General features: G+C 45.8%; 1 protein-coding gene across 5 annotated transcripts in view; it reads left to right on the top strand.

Moving 5' to 3' along the window:
• Positions 1-26,225, top strand: part of SFI1 (SFI1 centrin binding protein) — a 114,216-nt gene that overhangs the window by 68,525 nt on the left and 19,466 nt on the right. For 3 of the 5 annotated variants that reach the window (XM_025400059.1, XM_025400060.1, XM_025400056.1), the window contains 7 exons: positions 3,203-3,359; positions 5,981-6,142; positions 9,184-9,254; positions 11,076-11,168; positions 13,938-14,035; positions 15,119-15,185; positions 20,047-20,177. In XM_025400059.1, the coding sequence (XP_025255844.1) occupies positions 3,203-3,359; positions 5,981-6,142; positions 9,184-9,254; positions 11,076-11,168; positions 13,938-14,035; positions 15,119-15,185; positions 20,047-20,177 (779 nt within the window). The remainder of the gene's footprint in view (positions 1-3,202; positions 3,360-5,980; positions 6,143-9,183; positions 9,255-11,075; positions 11,169-13,937; positions 14,036-15,118; positions 15,186-20,046; positions 20,178-26,225) is intronic. The other 2 variants (XM_025400058.1, XM_025400057.1) reach the window with 1 other exon arrangement.

The following is a 26,225-nucleotide window of genomic DNA, read 5'->3' as shown; positions in this document are numbered from 1 at the left end:
TGAAAGAGAAAAAAAAGCAGGAAGGGAAATTGTCATATAAAACAGAGAGATTTAAGTGACCTAAGATTTAAAGCAAACCAAAAAGGACCACTCTGGCTGTTGTGTTAGGAATACATCAGAGCCAGGCATGGTGGCAGATGTCTGTAATCCCAGCACTTTGGGAAGCCAAGGCGGGTGGACAGCTTGAGCCCCAGCGTTTGAGACCAGCCTGGACAACAAGGTAAAACCCTGTCTCTACAAAAAATACAAAAAATTATCCTGGTATGGTGGCATGTGTCTGTAGTCCCAGCTACTCAGGAGACTAAATGGGAAGATCACCTGAGTCCGGAAAGTTGAGGCTGTAGTGAGCTATGATTGTGCCACTGCCCTCTAGCTTGGGCAATGGAACAAGACCCTGTCTCAAAAAAAAAAAAAAAAAAATTAGCTGGGCATGGTGGTGCATGCCTGTGGTCCCGGCTGCTCAGGAGGCTGAGGCAGGAAGATTGCTTAAGCCCAGGAGGTTGAGGCTGCAGTGAGCAGTATTCTTGCCACTGCACTTCAGTCTGGCAGTCTGGGTGACAGAGTGAGACCTTTTCTCTAAATAGATAAATAAATAACCAGAGATGATCAAGGATATAAACAGGGAGAACAGGTGAGAAGTTATTACGAAATTCCAGGTGAGATTTTGCACAAAGATGATAAGAAAATGGTAGTCGGATTCTGGATATCTTTTAAAGATGTAACTGACATCTTTTAAAGATGTATGGATGAGATACGAAGTTTTAGAGTCCAAGATGACTTCCAAGTTTTGGCCTGGGGAATTGTAACAACGGAGTGCCATTTACTGAAATAGGAAAGACTGCAGGAGAAGCAGGTTTGTGGGAAGAGATTAGGAGGAGCCCAATTCTGGCCTCTGTATCTTCAGCTTGATAGGCCTTTTGAATATCCACAAGAAGATATGTTAAGGAAGCAGTGGGATATTGGGATATATGTGTGGAATATTGAGGATGGGGCCAGGATAGGAGGTACATTTGGGAAATTCAGGAGTTCTCAGTAGGCAGATGGTATATAAAGTTACTAGAGTGGGCGGGGTGCGGTGGCTCATGCCTGTAAATCCCAGCACTTTGGGAGGCTGAGGCGGGAGGATTGCTTGAACCCAGGAGTTCAAGACCAGCCTGGACAACATAGACTCCATCTCTTTTTTAAAAAAAACCTACTAAGGTGTGCGAAAAAATAAAGGGAGTGAGTGTAGCTAGAGGAGAGGTTCCAGGGCTGAGCCTGCGAGGGGCACAGAGGTGGGAATCAGCAACAGAAACAAAGCAGGGACCCGGACACATCCCAAAAGCCAGGTGAAGGAAGGAGGAGGCTTTGTCAGACACTCCTGGCAGATCAAGGGAGGTGAGGACTGAAATCTGATCTTTGGATTGAGCAACGTGGAGATTGCCGATGCACTCGATAAGAGCAGTTTCATTCAGTAAGCCGTGGGAGTGGGCTCAAGAAGGCCTGCCTGGGAGACAGAGAGATTAGAAAATAGCTCTTTTGAGGAGCTTGAAACAGAAAGAACCAAAGTGTTAGCTGGATGGCACAGTGTGGTCTAGAGTCTAGAGAAGGGTGTTGCTTTCCTTGAGAATCACTGGTTTATTCCTTTCAGAAATTTTTGTGATGGCAATCTTCCCCCCACAACTTTTTATTTTTGACAAACACCAAATCATGGAAAAGGTGGATACTGTATGTGTTTCACCCAGTTTAACCCATTGTGGTTTTTTGGTTTGGTTTGGTTTGATTTTTTTGAGACAGGGTCTCACTCTGTCACCCAGACTAGAGTGCAGTGGTGTGATCACTGCTCACTGCAGCCTCAACCTGCTCTAAAATTACAGACACAAAGTTTATCTTAAAGCTTATATCTCCTAAAAAGGGCAGTCTCCCACATAACCATAATATTGTTATTGTATTCCAAGAAATTTAATATTGATATGATAATATGTAACATGCAGTTCATATTAAAATTGTATATTGTTGCTATTTTCATTTCCGTAGTCTAATCAAAGGTCAGCCATTGCTTTTAGTTGTTACGTCCTGAAGACATTTTTTTAGGATGGGGAAAATAATAGCACATCGGTATGCTGATTTCAAAAATCTATAGAGAGTGAAAACGTGATTTATAAGAGGGCAGCTGCCAAGGCGGTAAACTTAGGAAGATGCGATGTAGCCAGAGCGGGACAGGGTTGGGAGGGGACTGACTTTGGTGGGAGGATGGACGGTTTATCCAGAGTAGCAGGAGAGAGAGAAGACAGAGCCCGTGGGCAGGTGGGTGGTTAAACATGGTGGACCTTGAGGAAATTTTCTTTTGATTGCTTTTATTTCTTAGTGAAATGGGAGTGATGGTATTCAGTTGTGAGGAGGGAGAGGAGAGGTGCGACAGGTTGAAGAAAAGATATGAAGTCTTTGTCTAAGTCATCTTCAGATTAGGACATGCATTATCACTGATCTAAGGGTGTGCATTTATAGACCCTTAGCTTCTATAGATAGGCATCCCTGGAACTAATCTGCCTGAAAAAGGACCACTTTACAGTAAACGTCCTCTGACTTTGGAAGAAAAGGCAGACCCTCCCCTGTCCCAAATCTGAATGAATTATGTCACCCCTCGGATCGTTTCTGCTCCTTGTCTGCTTGTTTGTGTTTTTGTTTTGAGTTGGTCACTCTTGTCGCCCAGGCCGGAGTGCAGTGGTGTAATCTCAGCTCCCCGCAACCTCCACCTCCCGCGTTCAAGAAATTCTCCTGCCTCAACCTCCTGAGTAGCTGGGATTACAGGCACCCACCATCACGCCTAGCTAAGTTTTTGTATTTTTAGTAGAGATGGGGTTTCGCCATGTTGGGCAGGCTGGTCTCAAACTCCTGACCTCAGGTGATCCGCCTGCCTCGGCCTCCCAAAGTGCTGGGATTACAGGCATGAGCCACTGCGCCTGGCATCTGCTTGCTGATTTTCTTCTTCTTCTTCTTTTTTTTAATCCAGAAAAAAATTACTTTTGAAAGCAGAATGTCCCTCTTAAAGACCCTTTTACCCCACAGTCCCATAGCTTATGATCCCGCTAGGGGATTGCCACTTCCTTGTTTCTGATCTCAGCCTTTCCAGTGTGTGTGTCTTTCTCTTTTCCCTTTCCACCTGTTCTTCACCGTGTTTTCCTGCCTCTCCTTTGACTATTGCCTCTTCTCTGGTTTTCAGGCTTGGTCACAGTGGCGGGAACAGCTCCTGTATGTCCAGAAGGAGAAACAGAAGGTCGTCTCCGCGGTGAAACACCATCGGCACTGGCAAAAACAGAGATTTCTGAAGGCCTGGCTTGAATACCTGCAAGTTCGCAGAGTGAAGAGACAGCAGAATGGTGAGTAGGAAGCTCCAGGCTCTCGGCCGGGCGCGGTGGCTCACGCCTGTAATCCCAGCACTTTGGGAGGCCGAGGCGGGCGGATCACGAGGTCAGGAGATCGAGACCATCCTGGCTAACACGGTGAAACCCCGTCTCTACTAAAAATGCAAAAAATTAGCCGGGCGAGGCAGCGGGCGCCTGTAGTCCCAGCTACTCGGGAGGCTGAGGCAGGAGAATGGCGTGAACCCGGGAGGCGGAGCTTGCAGTGAGCCGAGATCGCGCCACTGCACTCCAGCCTGGGCGACTAAGCGAGACTCTGTCTCAAAAAAAAAAAAAAAAAAAAAAAAAGGAAGCTCCAGGCTCTCAAGACAGAGGATCTGGTCACAATTTCCACTCTCCTGCTGCCGTTGGTACTGTACTAAGAAGTAATATAATGACGTTACTCCAGAAATGTTGGTAAAAGGAGATTGAGGAGGAAAATACATCATCCTTGAGTCAAACTTATTTCCCTTTGGCCTTTTCTTTTATTTATGTATCTATATCTATCTATCTATAGATAGAGTTTTTTTGGAGACAGAGTTTTGCTCTTGTTGCTCAGGCTGGAGTGCGGTGGTGCGATCTCAGCTCACTGCAACCTCCGCCTCCTGGGTTCAAGTGATTCTTCTGCCTCAGCCTCCCAAGTAGTTGGGATCACAGATGCCCACCACTTCGCCCAGCTAATTTTTGTATTTTTAGTAAAGATGGGGTTTTACCATGTTGGCCAGGCTGGTTTTGAACTCCTGACCTCAGGTGATCCCCCTGCCTTGGCCTCCCAAAGTGCTGGGATTACAGGCGTGAGCCACTGCACCCGGCCTCTTCTAAATAGGGTTTTCATTATGCTATAAGTATTGTAATTATTTTGATTAATATGTTGATAACCTATGGCTTTGTATCTTGCTTTTTTCCACACAGTTAATCAACATTTTCCTGCATCTTAAGTATTTGTCATAAATTTTTTTTTTTTTTTTTGAGATGGAGGCTCGCTCTGTCGCCCAGGCTGGAGTGCGGTGGCGTAATCTCCACTCCCCGCAAGCTCCGCCTCCCAGGTTCGCGCCATTCTTCTGCCTCAGCCTCCTGAGAAGATGGGACTACAGGCACCCGCATGGTGCCCTGCTGACTTTTTGTATTTTTAATAGAGACGGGGTTTCACCATGTTATCCAGGAGGATCTCGATCTCCTGACCTTGTGATCCACCCGCCTCAGCCTCCCAAAGTGCTGAGATTACAGGCATGAGCCACCGTGCCCAGCTATGAATGTTATTTTTTTTAACAACTATTCATATTTTATAGGATGGCTTACCTTAATATACTTAGCCATTCTCCTATTAATAGATATTTGGATAGTTTCTGTTTGTCTCCAATTATGCAAATGCATATGATTTTGATATCAAGTTTTTTGGATATTGCTTATATGGTTTTGTTTCCCAGTTAGATTCAGAAGTAATAATACACAGAAATGTGAACATTGGTACACTTTTAAAGTTAAGTTTACTGAGTTTATACCCAAGTGAGTCAAGCACTGTGCTAGACACTGGGTTAGGGGTCTCTGGCATTCAGCCAAACCTCGCTGCAGAAATCTCTTAGGCTGCCAACACTGTCTCTTGGGAGAGTTCGAATGTGTTCTTTGGAGGATAGTGACCCCACACCGGCAGTCCAGTTGCCCAGTCCTGGAATGTGAAGGCATTAAGCTGTTTAGCATGATAAGCTATAGACGAACGCCTGCCTCCAGTTACAGCATTCAAATTCCAGGTCTGATTCCCATCCCCTTCCCGGGCCCTAGCTCATCAGACCATTATCTGACTAGCATTAAAAGGAGATGAAGCTGGCAGCCAGGATCAGGTTGGCTGAAAGCTCAAAAAAGCCTATGCCAGCATGGCAGCTGAATTTTATATCATTAACTCAATCTCTAAGTCCTATCTAGGAGTCATTTGTTTAGAAGCAAAAGTAAAACAGTCCTTTTGAAAGCAACAGTTATCATTCCTGTTTATCAGTATCTAACCAGAAGCCTCAGCCCTTTGATGTAACTGATTTTATAGCACCCTCCTCCCTAAAATCACAGACCTTTTCTCTTTCCTTGGAGAGAGGAGATATAACTCAGGGATTTCTAATGACCTTTCAAGGTTTAAAAAAACTTGTATTTTGGCCGGGCGTGGTGGCTCACGTCTGTAATCCCAGCACTGTGGGAGGCTGAGGCGGGCAGATCACTTGAGGTCAGGAGTTCGAGACCAGCCTGGCCAACATGGTGAAACCCCCCCGTCTCTACTAAAAATACAGAAAAATCAGCGAGGGGTGGTGGCGCATGCCTGTAATTCCAGCAACTTGGGAGTCTGAGGCAGGAGAATCGCTTGAACCCAGGAGGCACAGGTTGCAGTAAGCTGAGATCGCGCCACTGCACTCCAGCCTGGGCGACAGAGCGACACTCCAACTCAAAAAAAAACACAAAAAACTTTTAGCATTGTGTGTGTGTGTGTGTGTGTGTGTGTGTGTGTGTGTGTAGCCTTGAACCCCTGCTCTCGCCAGTAGTGGGGTTCAGCTTGTCTTAAAGATGTTTCCAGCTCATCCTCTAATGTTGAGGGAGCAGCAGTTATTTCTCTGTTGCAGAGATGGCTGAGAGATTCCATCATGTCAGCGTGCTCCAGATACACTTCTGTGACTGGCAGCAGGCCTGGGAGCAGAGGCAGAGCTTGTACGCCTACCATGCCCAGGTGGAGGAACTGGCCAGGAAGATGGCCCTGCGGCGCACCTTTACTCACTGGAAACACTGTATCCTTTCAGATACCCAGGCTGTCCACTGCCTCAGCCAGGACAGCAGGAGCTCAGCAGCACGTGAAACCAAAGTCATGAGATACGTGGGAAACAACTGCCAAACGATTTAAAACAGCCTTTTCTCTGTTGGCAGTCTTAAAATTTTTTGTTTAATTGGGATTGTGTATAAAAAGAGTACTTATATATTTATAGTTTAAAAATAATAAAATGAACAACTATGTATCTTATTACCCAACTTTCAAAATGGAACCTTGCTAGCACACCTCTCTGCTCCTCCCTGATTGCATTCTTTTTCTTTTCCCTCAGGTGTAATCCCACTTTCCTGATGAACATTTTTTGGTGTTATAATATAAGTGCTTTTCTCTGCCCACTAGGTGGTGGAAATAGCCACCACTGGCTTTTTCTTGGTGATACCATCACCGTGACCATAAGCTTCCATTTATTGTGCTTTTACTATGTAGCAGACACTATGCTTCATCCTCATAGCAGTGCTGTGGAGTAGGTGCCACTATTGTCATTCTACAGACAGGGAAACAGATTCAGAGGAGTTGAGTGTATTTTAAAGTCACAAGTCATTGGCAGATTCAGGATTTTCAAAACCTGGGCCTTTAACTCCTGTGTACATATTCTTTTTTTTTTTTTTTGGAGATGGAGTCTTGCTCTGTCACCCAGGCTGGGTGCAGTGGCACAATCTCGGCTCATTGCAATCTCTGCCTCCTGGGTTCAAGCGATTCTCCTGCCTCAGCCTCCCGAGTAGCTGGGATTACAGGCATGTGCCACCATGCCTGGCTAATTTTTGTATTTTTAGTAGAGATGGGGTTTCGCCATGTTGGCCGGACTGGTCTTGAACTCGTGACCTCAGGTGATCCACCTGCCTCAGCCTCCCAAAGTGCTGGGATTACAGGCTTGCAGGCATGAGCCACCGCACCCAGCCTTTTTTTTTTTTTTTTGAGACAGAGTCTTGCTCCGTCACCCAGGCTGAATTGCAGTGGTGCCATCTCAGCTCACTGCAACCTCCACCTCTCGGGTTCAAGCGATTCTCCTGTCTCAGCCTCCTGAGTAGCTGGGATTACAGACGCCCACCACCACACCCGGCTAATTTTTGTGCTTTTAGTGGACATGGGGTTTCTCCATGTTGGCCAGGCTGGTCTCAAACTCCTGACCCAAAGTGATCCACTTGCCTCAGCCTCTTAAAGTAGTGGGATCACAGGCATGAGCCACCACGTCCAGCCCTGTGTACATATGCTTTTTTTTTTTCTTTTTATTTTTTAAGATGGAGTTTCGCTCTTGCTGCCCAGGCTGGAGTGCAATGGCCCAATCTTGGCTCACCACAACCTCTGCCTCCCGGGTTCAAGCAGTTCTGCCTCAGCCCCATGAGTAGCTGGGATTACAGGCATGCACCACCATGCCTGGCTAATTTTTTTTTTTGTATTTTTAGTAGAGACAGGATTTCTAGATGTTGGCCAGGCTGGTCTCAAACTCCTGACGACCTCAGGTGATCCACCCGCCTCGGCCTCCCAAAGGGCTGGGATTACAGGCGTGAGCCACCGCGCCTGGCCACCCAGCCATATTCTTAATCACTACCCCTACCATACTGTGTGCCCAAGTATAAGAATTTGGACTGCCTAGGATGTTCATCCACACATTTTATTTGTTCATCAAAGTCTTGCTTTGTGTAAACTCCTGCTTAAATTCTTGGATACGAGGAAGCTCAGACTAATGGTAGTTCATTGTCTAGTGGGGAAAATAAACATGAAAATGGGTCTTTAAATATGGCATGATAACTGCTGTCATAAAGGTTTGTATCAAGTCCTGTGAGAGCGACTGTGGAGATTCAGCCAAGGAGGTAATGTTTGTGCAGAATTTAAGTCATAGGAGATGAGAAGTTGGGAAGGTTGATGTCTTAGGGGAAGACTGCAGAAGGTTGGAAAAGGCAAAAATGAATGACATTTACGCAGGTTTAGAGGTGAGGTAAAGCATTCAAGAATCTAGTGAGCTGTTGAGATGTGGATGGTGGGAAGGTAGAAGCAGGAACCTCTGGAGGTTTTTTAACTTTTTAAAATTTAGAGACAGGGTCACATGTTGCCCAGGCTGGAGTGCAGTGGCTTTCACAGGCGCAATGGTAGCTTACTACAGTCTTGAACTCCTGAGCTTAAGCAATCCTCCCTCCTCAGCCTCCCAAGTAGGTGGAACTACAGGCACACACCATCACACCTGGCATCAGAGGTTTTTAAGAAGAGAAGAGGCTGGGGGCAGTGGCTCACACCTGTAATCCGAGTGCTTTACGGGGATCGCTTGAACCCAGGAGTTTGAGGCTACAGTGAACTATGATGGCACCCTTGCCCTCCAGCCTGGGTGACAGAGTGAGACCTAGTCTCTTAAAAAAAAAAAAAAAAGAAAAGAAATGCAGTCGGATTTGTGCATTGGAAAGGATAATTCTGGATTAGCGGAGAGAGGCTAGCACCAGTGGGAGACCAGTTATGGGAGGAGGCTCACTTACCAGTCTGCGTAAGGGATGAGTCAGATGAACTGCAGGGTGTTGGGAGTGGGGACAGAAGAGCAGGAGGGGTTGGAGAGAGCCAAGAGATTTAGGAAGAGAGCAGATGGACTTGGCGACCGATTAGATGAGAGTGGGAGGAGAAAAGGTTTGAAAATAACTCCAAGGTTTTTAGCTCAAACATCTGACTGGATTGTGGTGCCAAAACAGTGATTACAGAAAAAGGAGCAGATTCTGCTTTAGATATGGTGATTTCTAAATGTTTACTGAAATTGGTAGCAGTTTATCTCAGGTAATTTTTGCCTCTCATCTCATGGGCATTCAAGGGGAGGAGTGCAAGACCAGATGTTTGATCAGTAATTGACGGGGTTTCCCTTTGCCCACTGCTTCCCTGGGTCATCAGGAGTAGACAGAGGTGCACCTCAGCCCACCTGGCAGGTGTGTTATCCCCGATAGCCACGACCCTTCAGGTGGCTTGCTAAGAATGCACTGTTTAGGGGCCAGAACCTTGTTGAGACTGGAGGCCTTCACTTCCTGGCAGATATGCTGCTGTGTGCAGAAGAAGCTGCCCAGTGTGAGATGGCAGAAGAGCACCACAGGCACAGCCAGCTGGTAAGAGCCCTGCATCCTGGCGTGGCTCCACTTGGCAGCCTTGCTTGGGTATCCACTCTTGGGGTACCCTGACCCTTATCACCTTCATTAAATGCAGTCAGCAATGGGTGAGTTTTAGTCATGAAACCCTCCTTCCATTGTAGGTGTCCCTATTTTCATTTTGGATTACAGGTGCTAATGGTGTAGGGTCAGAGGGCTTTGGAGCTGTAAAGGAACCTCAGAGATTTAGTCCTGAGCTTTTTTTTTACATGGGAAAAACCCCTTTTGAGTGGCAGAAGCCTCATTTATAAAATAGATCAAAGTAGCCATGCTGTGGTTGAAGCATGTCAGGGAGTCAGTCCCTGTTCTACCTGCTACTGTTCCCTTCCCTTGCTATACGAGGTGGTCTTCGAATGTTTTCAGGAGCCTGTGGGGCTCCACAAAGCACACTACAAAAAACCCTAATCCAGTCTGATACCTTCACTTCTGTCTCAGAAAATTGAAGCCTAAGGCTTGGGGAAATATGGGCAAATCAGCTTTGCTTAGTCAATTTGTGAGGCATTATTATTTTTTAGGGCTGGGGTCTCACTATGTTGTCCAGGCTGGATTCAAACTTCTGGGCTCAAGCAATCCTCCCACCTCAGCCTCCTGAGTAGCTGGGACTATAGGCATGTGCCACCATGCCCAGTGTTGAGGCATTATTATTATTACTATTAGAGATAGGATCTCCTCTGTCACCCAGGCTGAAGTGCCATGTTACAATCGTAGCTTGCTGCAGCCTTGAACTCCTGGATTCAAGTGATCCTTCCACCTCAGCCTCCCAAGTAGCTGGGACCACAGGCACATGCTACCATGCCTAACTAATTTTTTAGTTTTTTTTTTTTTTTTTTTTTTTGAGACGGAGTCTCGCTCTGTCTCCCAGGCTGGAGTACAGTGGCGTGATCTCGGCTCACTGCAAGCTCTGCCTCTGGGGTTCACACCATTCTCCTGGGTTCACGCCATTCTCCTGCGTCAGCCTCCCGAGTAGCTGGGACTACAGGTGCCCGCCACCATGCCCAGCTAGTTTTTTGTATTTTTAGTAGAGACGGGGTTTCACCGTGTTAGCCAAGATGGTCTCGATCTCCTGGCCTCGTGATCCACCCACCTCAGCCTCCCAAAGTGCTGGGATTACAGGTGCCAGGCCTGATTTTTTAGTTTTTTATACAGAGTCTCCCTCTGTTGGCCAGGCTGGTCTTGAACTCCTGTGCTCAAGCAGTCCTCCTGCCTCAGCATCCTAAAGTGTTGGGATTACAGGTGTGAGCAACTGCACCCGGCCTTTTAGGCATTACTGATGGAGCTGGATCCAGGTCCATAGTGGCCCAACCCCAGCCCTTCCTTTCACTAAAGAGTCCTTCTTCCGTTTTAGCAGCTCTGCATTTATAGTCATATAAATGTACACACTGAGCCCATATGGGAAAAAAACAAAAACACAAAACCACCACAGACAAAAAGTCTGTCTTTTTCTGACAGGCAACAGCTGATGTTTACCTTGGTCTGTAGAATTGTCGTGTGGATCATGGCGTTCTCTCCTGGTGTGGGCGTGTGTGTTCTTGTGCAGTATAGATGGACAGCAGGGAGGGCTCAGCAAATATTTATTAAGTGCCTGCTGTGCGGACTGGCTTGTGTTAGACTCCCAGGTGAATCTCAAAGTAGAGAACCACACTCAGGGAAATAACAGCTATGAGAAGCTGTGACCACGCTTCTCTCCCCTCATTTGAGGCGCGGTCTGCCTTCACCTGCTCTTGGTTTACAGACTCTACTGATTCCAGTCCTTGTAATCAGTTGTGTCCTTTCTTTGCACAGTATTTTTGCTTTAGAGCCCTAAAAGACAATGTGACCCACGCCCATCTGCAGCAAATAAGAAGGAATCTCGCTCACCGGCAGCATGGTGTCACGGTGAGGGTTGTCGTCTGTATCAAGGGACCTCTCCTGATGGCCATTCTCTCTTGCTCTTTTTTCAGTCTTGCCAAATTAAGCAGAACTCTATTTATTTATTTATTTATTTATTTTTATTTATTTATTTATTTTTAATTAATTAATTTTTTTTTTTTTTTGAGACGGAGTCTCGCTCTGTCACCCAGGCTGGAGTGCAGTGGCCGGATCTCAGCTCACTGCAAGCTCTGACTCCCAGGTTTACGCCATTCTCCTGCCTCAGCCTCCCGAGTAGCTGGGACTACAGGCGCCCACCACCTCGCCCGGCTAGTTTTTTGTATTTTTTAGTAGAGACGGGGTTTCACCGTGTCAGCCAGGATGGTCTCGATCTCCTGACCTCGTGATCCGCCCATCTCGGCCTCCCAAAGTGCTGGGATTACAGGCTTGAGCCACCGCGCCCGGCCAGAACTCTTTTTAAAAAGACTTTTGTGCTTCAAGATTTGTCCAGACTATCAACTCTAAAACCTTAGTTTGCATTTTCTTTCTCTCTCTCTTCTTTTTTTTTTTTTTTTTTTTTTGACAGAGTCTTTCTCTGTTGCCCGAGCTAGAGTGCAGTGGCACAGTCTAAGCTCACTGCAACCTCCGCCTCCGAGGTTCAAGCGACTCTCCTGCCTCAGCCTCCCGAGTAGCTGGAATTACAGGCATGCGCCACTACACCTGGCTAATTTTTGTATTTGTAGTAGAGACGAGGTTTCACCACATTGGCCAGGCTGGTCTCGAACTCCTGACTTCAGATGATCCGCCCGCCTCAGCCTCCCAAAGTGCTGGGATTACAGGCGTGAGCCACTGTGCTCGGCCTCTTTAGTTTGCATTTTCTTTGGTAATCCATACCTACTGATAGAAAAACTCTTGTTTTTGCCTTGTTTGATCCCATTTTTTTAATCCATTTGCTAAGAAAATGGGTAGTTGACTCAAAGTTCAGGGACTGTGGATTTTAACCTTGACCACACTTGCTTTCTCTGCGTATTTAGAAGCAGGGTGTTGTTCTGTCACCCAGGCTGTAGTGCAGTGGCTAACTGCAGCCTCAACCTCCCAGGCTCAGGTGATCCTCCTGCCTCAGCCTCCCAAGTAGTTGGGACTAGAGCTGTAAGCCACCACACCCAGCTAATTTTTGTATTTTTTGTAGAGACGGGGTCCCACTGTGTTGCCTAGGCTGGTCTCAAACTCCTGGGCTCAAGTGATCTGCCCACCTTAGCCTCTCAAAGTGCTGGGATTACAGGTGTGAGCCACTGTACCCAACCCAAATACACTTTATTTATTTATTTATTTATTTATTTTTGAGACAGGGTCTTGCTCTGTCGCCCAGGCTGGAGTGCAGCTGCAGTGGTGCGATCTCAACTCACTGCAACCTCCACCTCCCAAGTTCAAGCAGTTCTCATGTCTCAGCCTCCCAAGTAGCTGGGAACACAGGATCACTTAAACTTTGTCACCTTAACCATTTTTAAGTGTACAGTTCAGTGGCATGTACATCCTCATTGTGCAATCATCATCACTATTCATCTCTAGAACTTTTTCATCTTGAAAAACTGAAACTCTGAACCCATTTCCTCTTTCCTCAGCCCCTGGAAACCACCATTCTACTTTCTGTCTCTATAAACTTGATTATTCTAGAGACCTCATAGGTGTAATCATACAGTATTTGTCCTTTTGCAACTGGCTTATTTCACTTAGCATAATGTATACTTTTTTAAATGACCGCCTTTTTTTAAAAAAAGGACAGGCCAGTTATTCTGTATATACAATTTATTTTTTATTATAATAATTCTTTTTAGAGACAGGGTCTCGCTCTGTCATCCAGGCTAGAGTGCAGTGGTGCGATCATAGGTCATTGTAGCCTCATCCTCCTGGGCTCAAGAGAATATCCTGCCTCAGCCTCCTGAGGAGCTAGGACTACAGGTGCACACCACCATGCCTAGCCTTGTAGAATGTTATTCTGGGGTTTTTGTTTGTTTTTGTTTCTGTGGTTTTTTTTTTTTTTTTTTTTTGGTTGTTGTTTTGAGATGGTGTTTCACTCTTGTTGCCCATGCTGGAGGGCAATGGTGCGATCTCGGCTTACCACAACCTCCACCTCCCGGGTTTAAGTGATTCTCCTGCCTCAGCCTCCCAAGTAGCTGGGATTACAGGCATGTGCCACCACGCCCAGCTAATTTTGTATTTTTAGTAGAGACAGGGTTTCTCCATGTTGGTCAGGCTGGTCTCGAACTCCTGAGAACTCAGGTGATCTGCCCACCTTGGCCTCCCAAAGTGCTGAGATTACAGGTGTGAGCCACCACACCCAGCCCAATGTTTTATGTTCTTGATTTATCTGATTGTTTCCTTTTGATATCATTTAATTTTCCTTTAATCTACATGGTTCCTATAATCGTTACATCTAAGGACTTGTTTAGATTGAAATTAAGCATTTAGGCAAGACTACTTCATAGGTAGGAATATGCAATAAAATAAGTTTTAATTTCCAGAATGGCTTTCTGAAATGTCCTTGTCTTCTGTGAGATTAGGAATAGCTGCTTCATCTAGATTTCCACAGACTGGAAGAACCATCTTTTTGCCTTTTATGTTGGCCCAGAATAGCTCTATAGTTCAGCCATCATTCATTTGTATGCCCAATGTATGTTGGCTGCTCCTAACTGAGGTGATTCCTGCTTTGGGGGAGCTCACAGTCTGTTGGAGTGAGGATTCACTGTTTCACCTTTCATCTCAGTAAATTTCCGTTTTCTTCCTGCCATGCTGCAGCTGCTGCACAGGTTCTGGAACCTCTGGCAGTGTCAGATTGAGGAGAAAAAGGAAAGAGAGCAGCTGCCCTTACTGCATGCTGCCTGGAACCACTACAGGTAGGGACTCTGGCTTCATCCCTGGCTCTCAGGGACTTTGTGCCTCTGACTTACTGTTTTCCCGGGGTAATCGCTTGCCCTTCTATGCGTTAGTGTGGCAGATTCAGAAAGGCCTGCTGGGGTGGAGGTCCTGCTATAAACCGTTTGTTGCTGAATTTGGGATTTTGGCTGATCAGATGGGAGATAGAATAAGCATATGTGCATCAGTTCTTGGCCACCATAGTTGGGAGTATGTGCCTGGTCGCTCACTGCCTTGGTCCTACAGGCATCAATATGTTCCCAAGTTAGAATTCATGCATTACTAGGGTTAAAGAGAAGGGTCAGGGACATTTGTGACTCGGTCTTAAAGTGTGCAGGGAATGTTGTCAATATTTTAGAGCTAGTCGTTCAGTTAAAATAAATAAGAACACTACATTTCTGTGAGGAAAACTCAGAATGTATAGGGTGGAAAGTATAAAGGGAAAAATAAAAGTTGCCTGGTCCCCTCCCTACAAGGAAGAGTAAGATCTTACTCCGCAGAGCAGGGAAGTACGAACTCTCTTGCTGCCAGAAATGTTGAACATGTCCTCCCTTTCTTTGCTCTCCCCTTTCCCTCCCTGCACAGTATAATCAACTTATTTTGCATAGTTTAGGTCCAATTTTGAAGCATTTTTTAATGAGTTAGTGAGAATTCCAATAATTAACTGACTCATTTAGAGTTCTCAAGACATATTATTCCAAACCCTGGTTTACAAAACCTAGTGTGAGAGGCAACATGTCATGGACCCCCAGGCTTCGGCCATGAAACCAGGAAGTTCAGGCTGTCTAGGGGACTTCATACATATTTCCTAAACTCCAGAGCTACTGTGCTTTTGGTGGTCTAATTAGGTTTTACAAGAAAGTTGTCAACATTTTAGGCAATCCACAGTCCAGAATCAGAGGTTGACAGATTTTACATTAGATACCAGGTTCTTACTGCCCTCTCTCCTAGAATGAAACTAATAAGCCCATGGGGTGCCTTTAACTCACAGGAAGTAACTGTACCCCGATTTACCTGCCTTAAAACAAAGTTTTAAAAACGCGATGTTCTTCCTTTTGTTTCAGGATAGCACTGCTGTGCAAGTGTATCAAATTGTGGCTACAGTATACTCAGAAGAGGCGGTACAAGCAGGTATGGAGTACTTTTTAGCAGATTGCTCTCCTGCCTTACATTCTTGGACCCATTTGCTTTGGAAAGATTCTTGGAAAAGACCTATGCCAAGAAGTCTTGTCGTTCTTCTTTGGAAGACAGGGTGTTGAAAAAGCTCAAAGGCGGCAGGGCGCGGTGGCTCAAGCCTGTAATCCCAGCACTTTGGGAGGCCAAGACGGGTGGATCACGAGGTCAGGAGATCGAGACCATCCTGGCTTACACGGTGAAACCCCGTCTCTACTAAAAAATACAAAAAACTAGCCGGGCGTGGTGGCGGGCGCCTGTAGTCCCAGCTACTCGGGAGGCTGAGGCAGGAGAATGGCGTGAACCCGGGAGGCGGAGCTTGCAGTGAACTGAGATCCGGCCACTGCATTCCAGCCTGGGCGACAGAGCAAGACTCCGTCTCAAAAAAAAAAAAAAAAAAAAAGGCTCAAAGGCATTTCTTCCAGTTTCCACCTCTGATATCAGAAAGTCTGCATAACTCCCATTTCTTATCTGCTATGAAAATGCAAGTTCTCTCTGAAAGTACTGAGCTCTTATCAGCCATTCACACCTTTACTGAAATTCTTTTAGTCTCTGAGTTAGCCAGCCCATCACCCAGTGGGGCCTGCAAGAGATACACGGAGAGGTGCAGAGCGTAAGTGCTGCATCCCAGTACTAAACAGTGTGAGACACATGTCCCCTGAAGGTGGAGGATGTGAGGTCAGGACCACAAATAAGTAAAGGCAGATTGAGAAAGATAGATCCATTCCATTTAAGAAACACTTACTGAGCAACTGCTGTGCCTCAGACACTGCACTAAGCACTGAGGATACAACCGTGATATAAAGTCAACAAAATTCCTGCTCTCCCAGGGCTCATACTTTAGCACCAGGGTGACAAATAAGTGTGACCTTACAAGCCCATTCTGCCAATTGGGAGTACCTTCTGGAATGTTGAACTGAGAAGGATTTCAAGGCCATGTTGACACTCACTGGGAAAGGGTTCAGTTGATGGTGTCTGCCATTGTGAGAAGTGCCCCCTCTTTGGTCATCTCTGGAGTGTAACAGGAAGACACAAACCAAACTCCTCCCAGTTGTTTTCATGCTGCCCACCCTACCCATACCTCCATCTTCTGCTGGAGTCTAAGAGGCGAATCTTTAAATTCACCTGTTAGCTAGTTCCCTATAGTTTGGGGATAGAATCCAAATTTTTGGCCGGGTGCGGTGGCTCAAGCCTGTAATCTCAGCACTTTGGGAGGCCGAGACGGGTGGATCACGAGGTCAGGAGATCGAGACCATCCTGGCTAACATGGTGAAACCCTGTCTCTACTAAAAAGTGCAAGAAACTAGCCGGGTGAGGTGGCGGGCGCCTGTAGTCCCAGCTACTCGGGAGGCTGAGGCAGGAGAATGGCGGGAACCTGGGAGGCGGAGCTTGCAGTGAGCTGAGATCCGGCCACTGCACCCCAGCCTGGGCGACAGAGCGAGACTCCGTCTCAAAAAAAAAAAAAAAAAGAATCCAAATTTTTAGCAAGGCCTACAAACTCCTCTGGGAGCTGGTCCCTGTCTGTTTCTCTCCCCTTTCCTGTTACCGCTCTGCTCCTTCACAACTGCACTCTGACTGGTTAAGCTGCCAGTGGTTCCCTAAAGGTCCTCTGTGCTCTCCTGCTATCTCGCTTATCTCTCCTGCTTCTCTTTGTACCTCCAGTTCTCAATTTCACACTCCTTTCCAGCTCAGATGTCACCTCCTCCCCCAGGCCAGTCCACCTCCACCCCTACCCCTGAGGCATGGCTTTATCAGAATATTCATCTTGTGGTTGTTCACTGGCTTCTCTTTCCTCCCAGGCAGTGAAGTCCTTTAGAGTACAGCCTGTCCGTTTTTCCTCCTTAGCCCGACACAGTGCTTGGCATGGGGTATGTGCTAATGTTTGGATGAAGAAATGCACAGACCAACAAATGAACCGCCGTTGATTTCTTCAGAGCTTTTTTCCAAGGATGATATCAATTGGTAGAGCTTGGATGCTATAGGGCATGGCCTCTTTTTGCGTCACTCTTGCCTCCCACACTTAGGAAATGCTAGAGTCACTGCATTCTTTGACATGCCTTTGGATTATGTTACTAGCTTTGAAAAGTTCAAGTAATGCAAGTTCACCAGAATGTAGGAAAGCCTTTCAGAAAAAGACTGAGTGTCAGAGTTGAAAGGCTGTATTTATTCAAGGTGGAAAGCCGAGGGTCTCTTCTATTTCCTTCCTGGAAAACGAGCACTCCCCTTGACACAGGGACCCAACACTGGCAGCCAGTCTGGGGTCAGCATTTTCATCTCTCACGCTGATCTAGCATGGCCTGCTTTCAAAGGTATAGCAGGTCTGAAAAATAGGAAGAGCACTGCTTCGTCATTCCTAAACCTTTAGCTGACAATCTGAATATCACCTCTCGGTATAGGTATCCCAGGAGCACGTCAGTTCTTTCTATTCTTAGACAAGATAAAAATATTATTTTTTGTGGGTTTCTTCCTTTTTAAAAAGTGACATACAGTCAGCCCTCTGTATCTGTGGGTTCCACATCCATGGATTCAACCAACCATGGAAAAAAATATTCAGAGGAAAAAAAGAATGGTTGTGTCTGTACTCAACATATGCAGACCTTTTTGTCTTGTCAGTAGTCCCTAAACAATATATAAACAATATAGTATAACAGCTATTTACATAGCATTTACATCGTGTTAGGTATTATGAGTAATCTAGAGATGTATACAGGAGGATCGCCTAGGTTATATGCAGATGCCACATCAATTTGTTGTTGTTGTTGTTGTTAGTTTTTTGTTTTGTTTTGTTTTTGAGACAGGTCTCACTTTGTCACCCAGGCTGGAGTACAGTGGCATGATCTTGGCTCACTGCAGCTTCACTCTCCCCAGCTTCAAGTGATTCTCCTGCCTCAGCCTCCCAAGTAGCTGGGACTACAGGTGCACGCCACCATGCTCAGCTAATTTTTGTACTTTTTGTAGAGGTGGGGTGTTGCCATGTTACCCAGGCTGGTCTCAAACTCCTGAGCTCTGCCTGCCTCGGTCTCCCAAAGTGCTGGGAGTACAGACGTGAGCCACTGCACCCGGCCTGCTATACCATTTTATATAAGAGACTTGAGTATCCATGGATTTTGGTATTCCCCCACGAATACCAAAGGATGGTGCTCTGCAGAATGGCGAATTGTTTGCTAACTGTTGAAGCTGGGTGGTAGGGTCATAGGTATTCGTTATACTGTCAGCTTCTACTTTTGCTTACATTTGAAAATGCCCATTAAAAAAAAAAAAAGAAAAGCAATGTGTAGATATAGAAAATTTAGGAAGTATAAAAAGACATAAAGAAGAAAAAATGAAACCATTCATGACATTTAATGGGTAAACCTGGTATCTCTCTTCTTCTGTGGGGGTAGAAGTGTATGTACCCATCTATTCACATACATATACATATGCATACTGATCCAGTTATCTATTGCTGTGTAAAAAATCACCCCAAATTCAGTGGTATAAGACAACAACCATTCTTTTATGCTTTATGGATTCTCAAAGATTGAGACAGAACATTATGGGAATGGTTGGTTTCTGCTCCAAAATCAGCCTCAGCTGAAAAGATTCTAATGGCAAGGGGTTAGAATCATCTAGAATTTTCTTCATACGTCTCTAGATCCTGGACTAGAATGACTCAAAGACTGGGCTCAACTGGGAATGTTAGCCAAAGAACCTGTATATGACCTCTTTGTGAGGCTTGGGCTTCCTTGCAGCATGGCGGCCTTGGGGTAGTCAGCCATCAGGGCTTCAAGATGAGTGTTCCAGGAACAAGTCAGAAGCTCTGTGGCTCTTTATATAGCCTCAGAACTAACATAGTGTCACTTTTACCATGCCCTATTGGTCAGAGCAGTCACTATCCCAGCCAGATGCAAGGGGAGGGAACATAGATCACTTCTCAGTGAAGGAAGATCAAAGAATTTGCAGCCATGTTTTTAAAACCTCTACACATGTTGGCCGGGTACAGTGGCTCACACCTGTAATCCCAGCACTTTGGGAGGCCAAGGCAGGCGGATCAAGATATCAGGACCATTCTGGCCAACATGTTGAAACCCCATCTCTACTAAAAAATACAAAAAGTAGCTGGGTGTGGTGGCATGTGCGTTGTATCCCAGGTACTTGGGAGGCTGAGGCAGGAGAATCACTTGAACCCGGGAGGCAGAGGTTGCAGTGAGCTGAGATTGTGCCACTGCACTCCAGCCTGGCAACAGAGTGAGACTGTCTCAAAAAAAAAAAACAAACCTCTACACATGCATATATACTTTTTCCCCCAAAGTTTTGGATCATAGAGGCATATACAGTATATTCTTACGTCCATTGTCTGTCTTACCTACTGATGTATCAGTAAAATAGTAGACTTTTATAATTACATAAATATGTATGACAAACACTATAAACAAAATGAAAAGATAAATATTATGGAGTGGGGAAATATTTAGATTTATAACACATGACAAAGGACTAATAAATTGTTTAGGTTTGAAAACCCCATACGTATCAGTGAGTCGAATGCTCACAGACAGTGAAACAGGTAATGGGTATGAACACCTAAGTCATGGGGAAGAGAGAGAGAGAGAGAGTGTGTGTGTGTGTGTATGTATTTGTAGAAATGCTTAACCAATGTTTAAGTGAAAATTTTTTCACCTCTTTCATTTTTCTTCTAGCATATTGGCAAAGATAATAATTTTCATCTTTTTCTCATTTTTATTATATAGGAAGCAATCCTCCCACAAGAGTGTGACCCTGAAAGGTCATATTAAAAAAAAAAAGTTAAGTGCAATGGTCATTCTTTGTTTTGCTTCAGCGGCTACAGGCCAGAGCGGATGGTCATTTCCAGCAGAGAACCCTGCCTGCTGCCTTCCACACGTGGAAGAGACTCTGGCGATGGCGCCAGCAGGACAATGTCCTCAATGCAAGAGCAACACGTTTCCACAGGTACAGTGCTCAGCTCCTGTCTTGCACTGGGGCAGGTGTCTCAAATCTAACTCTGCCAATCATGCAGCCCATTTGCCGTGCTTTTCGGCTTCCCAGACCACCCCAGGCCCTAGTACTTCCTGGATTTTCAATAATGTGGGCTCATTGATTTCATCTAGCAGGAAAAGACAAGACAGTATTTCCCCTGGGAAATCTTTTGTCCATCTTTATTGCAAGGGCTTTCAAAACAGCCTGTTTCATCATTAGCCACTGAGAGCTCCATTAAAGCAGCCCATTAGCTTTCTGGATCAGAGCATGGTAGGACCTTGCATCACCTTGGCAGACATTCTTGAATGTCATTTCCCCGAAACACTTCATTCCTGTTCTGCTAGACCTGGCTTTTTGAAGTCTTGAAATTATAGTCATCAACAAAACTACAAAGGTCGGGCCGGGCGCGTTGGCTCACGCCTGTAATCCCAGCACTTCAGAAGGCCAGGGCAGGCCAATCACAAGGTCAGGAGTTCAAGACCAGCCTGGCCAACCTGGTGAAACCCCATCTCTACTAAAGATAGAAAAATTAGCCCGGAGTGGTGGCAGGTGCCTGTAATCTCAGCTACTTAGGAGGCTGAGGCAGGAGAATTGCTTGAACCCGGGAGGCAGAGGTTGCAGTGAGTCGAGATTGCGCCATTGCACTCTAGCCCGGGTAACAGGGCAAGACTCTGTCTCAAAAAAAAAAAAAAAAAAAAAATTAGAAAGCTGAAGGAGCAGAGCTACATCCTTTTAGTTCCCACAAGGGGCAAACTTGCCCACAGCAGGTTCTTAGTATGTGGTGGGACATAATGGAGAAATTATTATTTATTTATTTATTTTTGAGATGGAGTCTCGTCCTTTCACCCAGGCTGGTGTGCAATGGCGTGATCTCAACTCACGGCAAATTTCACATCCTGGGTTCAACCAATTCTCCTGCCTCAGCCTCCCAAGTGGCTGTGATTACAGGTGTGTGCCACCATGCCCAGCTAATTTTTTGTATCTTTCGTAGAAACAGGGTTTCACCATGTTGGCCAGGCTGGTCTCGAGCTCCTGCCCTTGTGATCCACCCACCTTGGCCTCCCAAAGTGCTGGGATTACTGGCATGAGCCACCACGCCCAGTGATGAAGAAATTATTAATCACTAACAGTGTGTCTGCCACTGTGTTGGGCGTTGTGTGATGGAAGACAGAAAACAAATACATAAACTCATTCTGCCCATGGCATCATTATCTTCATTAATAATTTCCTTTTCACAGCCATCCTGAGAGAGCATGTTCAAAATGATAAGTGGTAGCACAGCTAGTAAGTGGCGCAGCCAGGGTTTAAATTCAAATCTCCAGTTCCAAAGTCCAGGTGCTTTCTTCTTGATCAAGAGGAAGAGCTTTTTGATGACTTTGTAGGAGGGTGAAATTTTTGTGAGGAGGTAAGATTGACATACAAGAAACAACTGAGAACCAGTTCAAGAGAATAGATCCATGTGTCCCCAGTCATGTCAGCCACAAGTTCCTCCAGCGCTCAGAGCTCGTGCCGAGGGAGGCTGAGCATGGCAGTGTCTGGGAGAGGCTTCCTGTGAGTGAGAGGGTGAGGATGGTGGCTGGAGTGGGCAAGAAGGGGAGGCCCAGACTGAAGGGATTGGGCTGACCCTATAGATAGATATCCAACAGATATTTGAGCAGGTGCATGGAACTAGTAAAGTGACAGTTTTGGAAATTACCTTAAGTTCAGTGTACTTTATCTTAAGACAGAGGGGTGAGATGGAGGGGCATGCATTGAGAGAAGTTGCAGTCATCTTAAATCTGGAGAATTTCAGGCCAGGTGTGGTGGCTTATGCCTGAAATCGCAGCACTTTGGAAGGCTGAGGTGGGTGGATCATTGGAGGTCAGGAGTTTGAGACCAGCCTGGCCAACATGGTGAAACCCTGTCTCTACTAAAAATACAAAAATTAGCAGGGCGTGGTGGCGCATGTTTGTAATCCCAGCTACTCTGGAGGCTGAGGCACGAGAATCGCTTTAACCCAGGAGGCAGAGGTTACAGTGAGTTGAGATGGCGCCACTGCACTCCAGCCTTGGATGACAGAATGAGACTCCATCTCGAAATAAATAAATAAATAAATAAATAAATAGTCTGTCCATCTATCCATCTGGAGGGTTTTGAATGCTAGTTTGAGATTAGCTAAAACTCTGGGTTCCTTAGCATGAAGTCCAGGGAGATGGTTTTAGGTGGTGGCCACGGGGAATAGAGGCTGATGAAAGGACAACTCTTGTCTCTTCCAGCTTCTGCAGACAGAGCAGCCTTGCCTTTACCTAGGTCCTATATTGTGGGCTGGTATAAGATTCCTTCAAAAAATGGCTGGCTTCAGGCTAGACGCGGTGGCTCACACCTGTAATCCCAGTACTTTGGGAAGCTGAGGCAGGCAGATCACCTGAGGTCAGAAGTTCGAGACCAGTCTGACCAACATGGCAAAATCCCATCTCTACTAAAAATATAAAAATTGGCCAGGTGTGGTGGCACACATCCCAGCTACTCGGGAGGCTGAGGCAGGAGAATCACTTGAACCTAGGAGATGGAGGTTGCATTGAGCCAAGATCGCACCACGGCACTCCAGCCTGGGCAACAGAGCAAGATTCCATCTCAAAAAAAAATGGGCCAGGTGTGGTGGTTCAAGCCGGTAATCCCAGCACTTTGGGAGGCCGAGACGGGCGGATCACGAGGTCAGGAGATGGAGACCATCCTGGCTAACATGGTGAAACCCCGTCTCTACTAAAAAATACAAAAACCTAGCCAGGCGACGTGGCGGGCACCTGTAGTCCCAGCTACTCGGGAGGCTGAGGCAGGAGAATGGCGTAAACCCAGGAGGCGGAGCTTGCAGTGAGCTGAGATCGGCCACTGCACTCCAGCCTGGGCAGCAGAGCGAGACTCCGTCTCAAAAAAAAAAAAAAAAATGGCTTCAGTACTTAAAACACACACACACAGTACCCCTTTCTTTTTTTATTAACAAGTAGCCATGCTTGGTTCTATTCTTTTTTTATATTTTGTATGCTGTGAGAACTAAAAATTAAAAGTACCTTCAAAATAGCCAAGAGGAGCCTTTAAGGGATGTTTGCTAGGGAGCAGTTGTGGGTGGTTTTAGAGCTATCACTCTGGAGAAAAAGGGCGGAGGGTGACTTGGAGACAGGGTATAGCCAGGAGGCTTGCAGAATGGGGTAGGCCTGATCTGGATTTTTACCTGTTTTGGCTTGGTTGGACCTTTTTACGAAACTTGGTTTTTCAGATTCCTGTTTTCCTTGTTCATGAGCAGAGTGACTGAGAGTCTGGCTTAGAAGCTGGACAAGCCTGAGTTCCGACCTATGCTCTGTTACTTGCCAGCTCTGTGACCCTGGACAAGTCAATCTGTCTCTGAGCTTCAGTGTCCTCGAATGTAAAATTGAGATGATGTGGCCATAGTCTCTATCTCATATGGTTGTCATGAAAATGAAATGGGATAATACATGTAAAATACAAGCCAAGGGCCTGGCACAAAAATATGAACTATCCCCCGGCCCCTGGAGTTGGTTTAATTTGTGACTCTCATGGTAAGTACGTATTCAGAGGATTGGTTTGGAGTTTAGCAAATTAAAGTTCCAAATAAATACGTATCTTTGATGTTCTTAGGGTATTTTTTAATGTTTTAGGAATATAGGCAGATTTTATGATGGAATCTCATGAATTATGGCTAAAAGTAATTTTTTATTTATAAAATTTATATGTAAATTTTAAAACTATATATTTTAAAGCTATATAAAATTTATAACCCTCCAGTGAAAGGTACTGAGAATGAGACAGAACTGGTTTGTCTTTTATTTTAATTGAGATAAAATGTATATACAGTGAAAGGCACAGATTTTAAATAAAATTTGATGAGTTTTCATAATTTTTTTTTTTTTTTTTTTTTGAGACGGAGTCTCGCTCTGTAGCCCAGGCTGGAGTGCAGTGGCTGGATCTCAGCTCACTGCAAGCTCCACCTCCCGGGTTTATGCCATTCTCCTGCCTCAGCCTCCCGAGTAGCTGGGACTACAGGCGCCCGCCACCTCGCCCGGCTAGTTTTTTGTATTTTTTAGTAGAGACGGGGTTTCACCATGTTAGCCAGGATGGTCTCAATCTCCTGACCTCGTGATCCGCCCGTCTCGGCCTCCCAAAGTGCTGGGATTACAGGCTTGAGCCACCGTGCCCGGCCCATAATTTTTTTTTTTATTTTTAGTTTTTGAGACGGAGTCTCACTGTGTCACCCAGGCTGGAGTGCAATGGTGTCATCTCGGCTCGCTGCAAGCTCCACCTTCCGGGTTCATGCCATTCTCCTGCCTCAGCCTTCCGAGTAGCTGGGACTACAGGCGCCCACCACCACGCCTGGCTAATTTTTTGTATTTTTTTTTTTTTTTTAGTAGAGACGGGGTTTCACCGTGTTAGCCAGGATGGTCTCAATCTCCTGACCTCGTGATCCGCCCGCCTTGGCCTCCGAAAGAGATGGGATTACAGGCGTGAACCACCATGTCTGGCCGAGTTTTCATAATCTGTATACCTATATAATCAACACTCCAGTCAAGATATAGAACATTTCTATTACCCCAGAAGGTTCCTTCACATCCCTCCAGTCAGTCTCTACCCTGCATAGGTAACCAGTGTTCTGATTTCAGTCATCATCGGTTGGTTTTGCATGTTTTTTTTTGTTTGTTTGTTTTGTTTTGTTTTGTTTTCAGATGGAGTATCGTTCTTGTTGCCCAGGCTGGAGTGCAATGGCGCGATCTCAGCTCGCTGCAACCTCTGCCTCCCAGGTTCAAGCGATTCTTGTGCCCCAGCCTCCTGAGTAGCTGGGACTACAGGCGCCCGCCACCACGCCTGGCTAATTTTTTGTATTTTTAGTAGAGACGGGGTTTCACCATGTTGGCCAGGCAGGTCTTGAACTCCTGACCTCAGGTAATCCACCCTCTTTGGCCTCCCAGGGTGCTGGAATTACAGGCATGAGCCACCACGCTCGGCTGAATATATATATATATTTTTTTGGTGAGCAGAAGTGTTTGATTTCTGTTGGGTTAATAAGTCCAACTGATCTTTTTTTTTTTTTTTTTTTTTTTTGAGATGGAGTCTCACTCTGTTGCCCAGGCTGGAGTGCAGTGGCGCAATCTCAGCTCACTGCAACCTCCGCCTCCCAAGTTCAAGCACTTCTCCTGCCTCAGCCTCCTGAGTAGCTGGGATTACAAATGCACAGCACCACGCCTAGCTAATTTTTGTAGAGACAGGATTTCACCATGTTCGTCAGGCTGGTCTCGAACTCCTGACCTCATTATCTGCCCACCTCAGCCTCCCAAAGTGCTGGGATTACCGGTGTGACCTACCACGCCTGGCCCAATTTATCCTTTTTTTTATGCTTAGTGATTTTAGGGTCCTCCCTAAGAAATATTTGCTACCGTAAGAGCTGAAAAGATATTTTCCTATATTTTATCTGGAAGCTTTATAGTTTTAGCATTTGCATTTAGGTCAATGATTATCTTGAATTTTTTTCTATGTATGGTATGATGTAGTAGTCAAGGTTTATTTTTTCTGTGTTTATCAGGTTTTTCCAGCACCATTTGTTGAAAAGCCTTTTTTTTTTGAGATGGAGTCTCGCTGTGTTGCCAGGCTGGAGTGCAGTGGCAGTGGTGCGATCTCGCCTCACTGCAACCTCTGCCTCCCAGGTTTAAGCGATTCTTCTGCCTCAGCCTCCCAAGTAGCTGGGACTATAGGCACGCACCACCACGCCCAGCTAATTTTTGTATTTTTAGTAGAGACGGGGTTTCACCATGTTGACCAGGATGGTCTCGATCTCTTGACCTCGTGATCGACCCACCTCCGCCTCCCAAAGTACTGGAATTACAGGTGTGAGCCACCATGCCTGGCCAAAAAGACTTTATTCTTTCACTGAGTTGTTTGGTTCATTTATATTTAGTGTAATCACTGATATGGTTGGGCTGATGTCTACATCTGTTTTTTGTTTCTCTCTTCCTTTTTTTTCCTTTTTTTTCTAAG

This window comes from Theropithecus gelada, chromosome 10, assembly GCF_003255815.1.
Source record: "Theropithecus gelada isolate Dixy chromosome 10, Tgel_1.0, whole genome shotgun sequence".
NCBI lineage: Eukaryota > Metazoa > Chordata > Mammalia > Primates > Cercopithecidae > Theropithecus > Theropithecus gelada.
The sequence above is the reverse complement of the archived record's forward strand: the minus strand, read 5'-3'. Positions and strand labels throughout refer to the sequence as shown.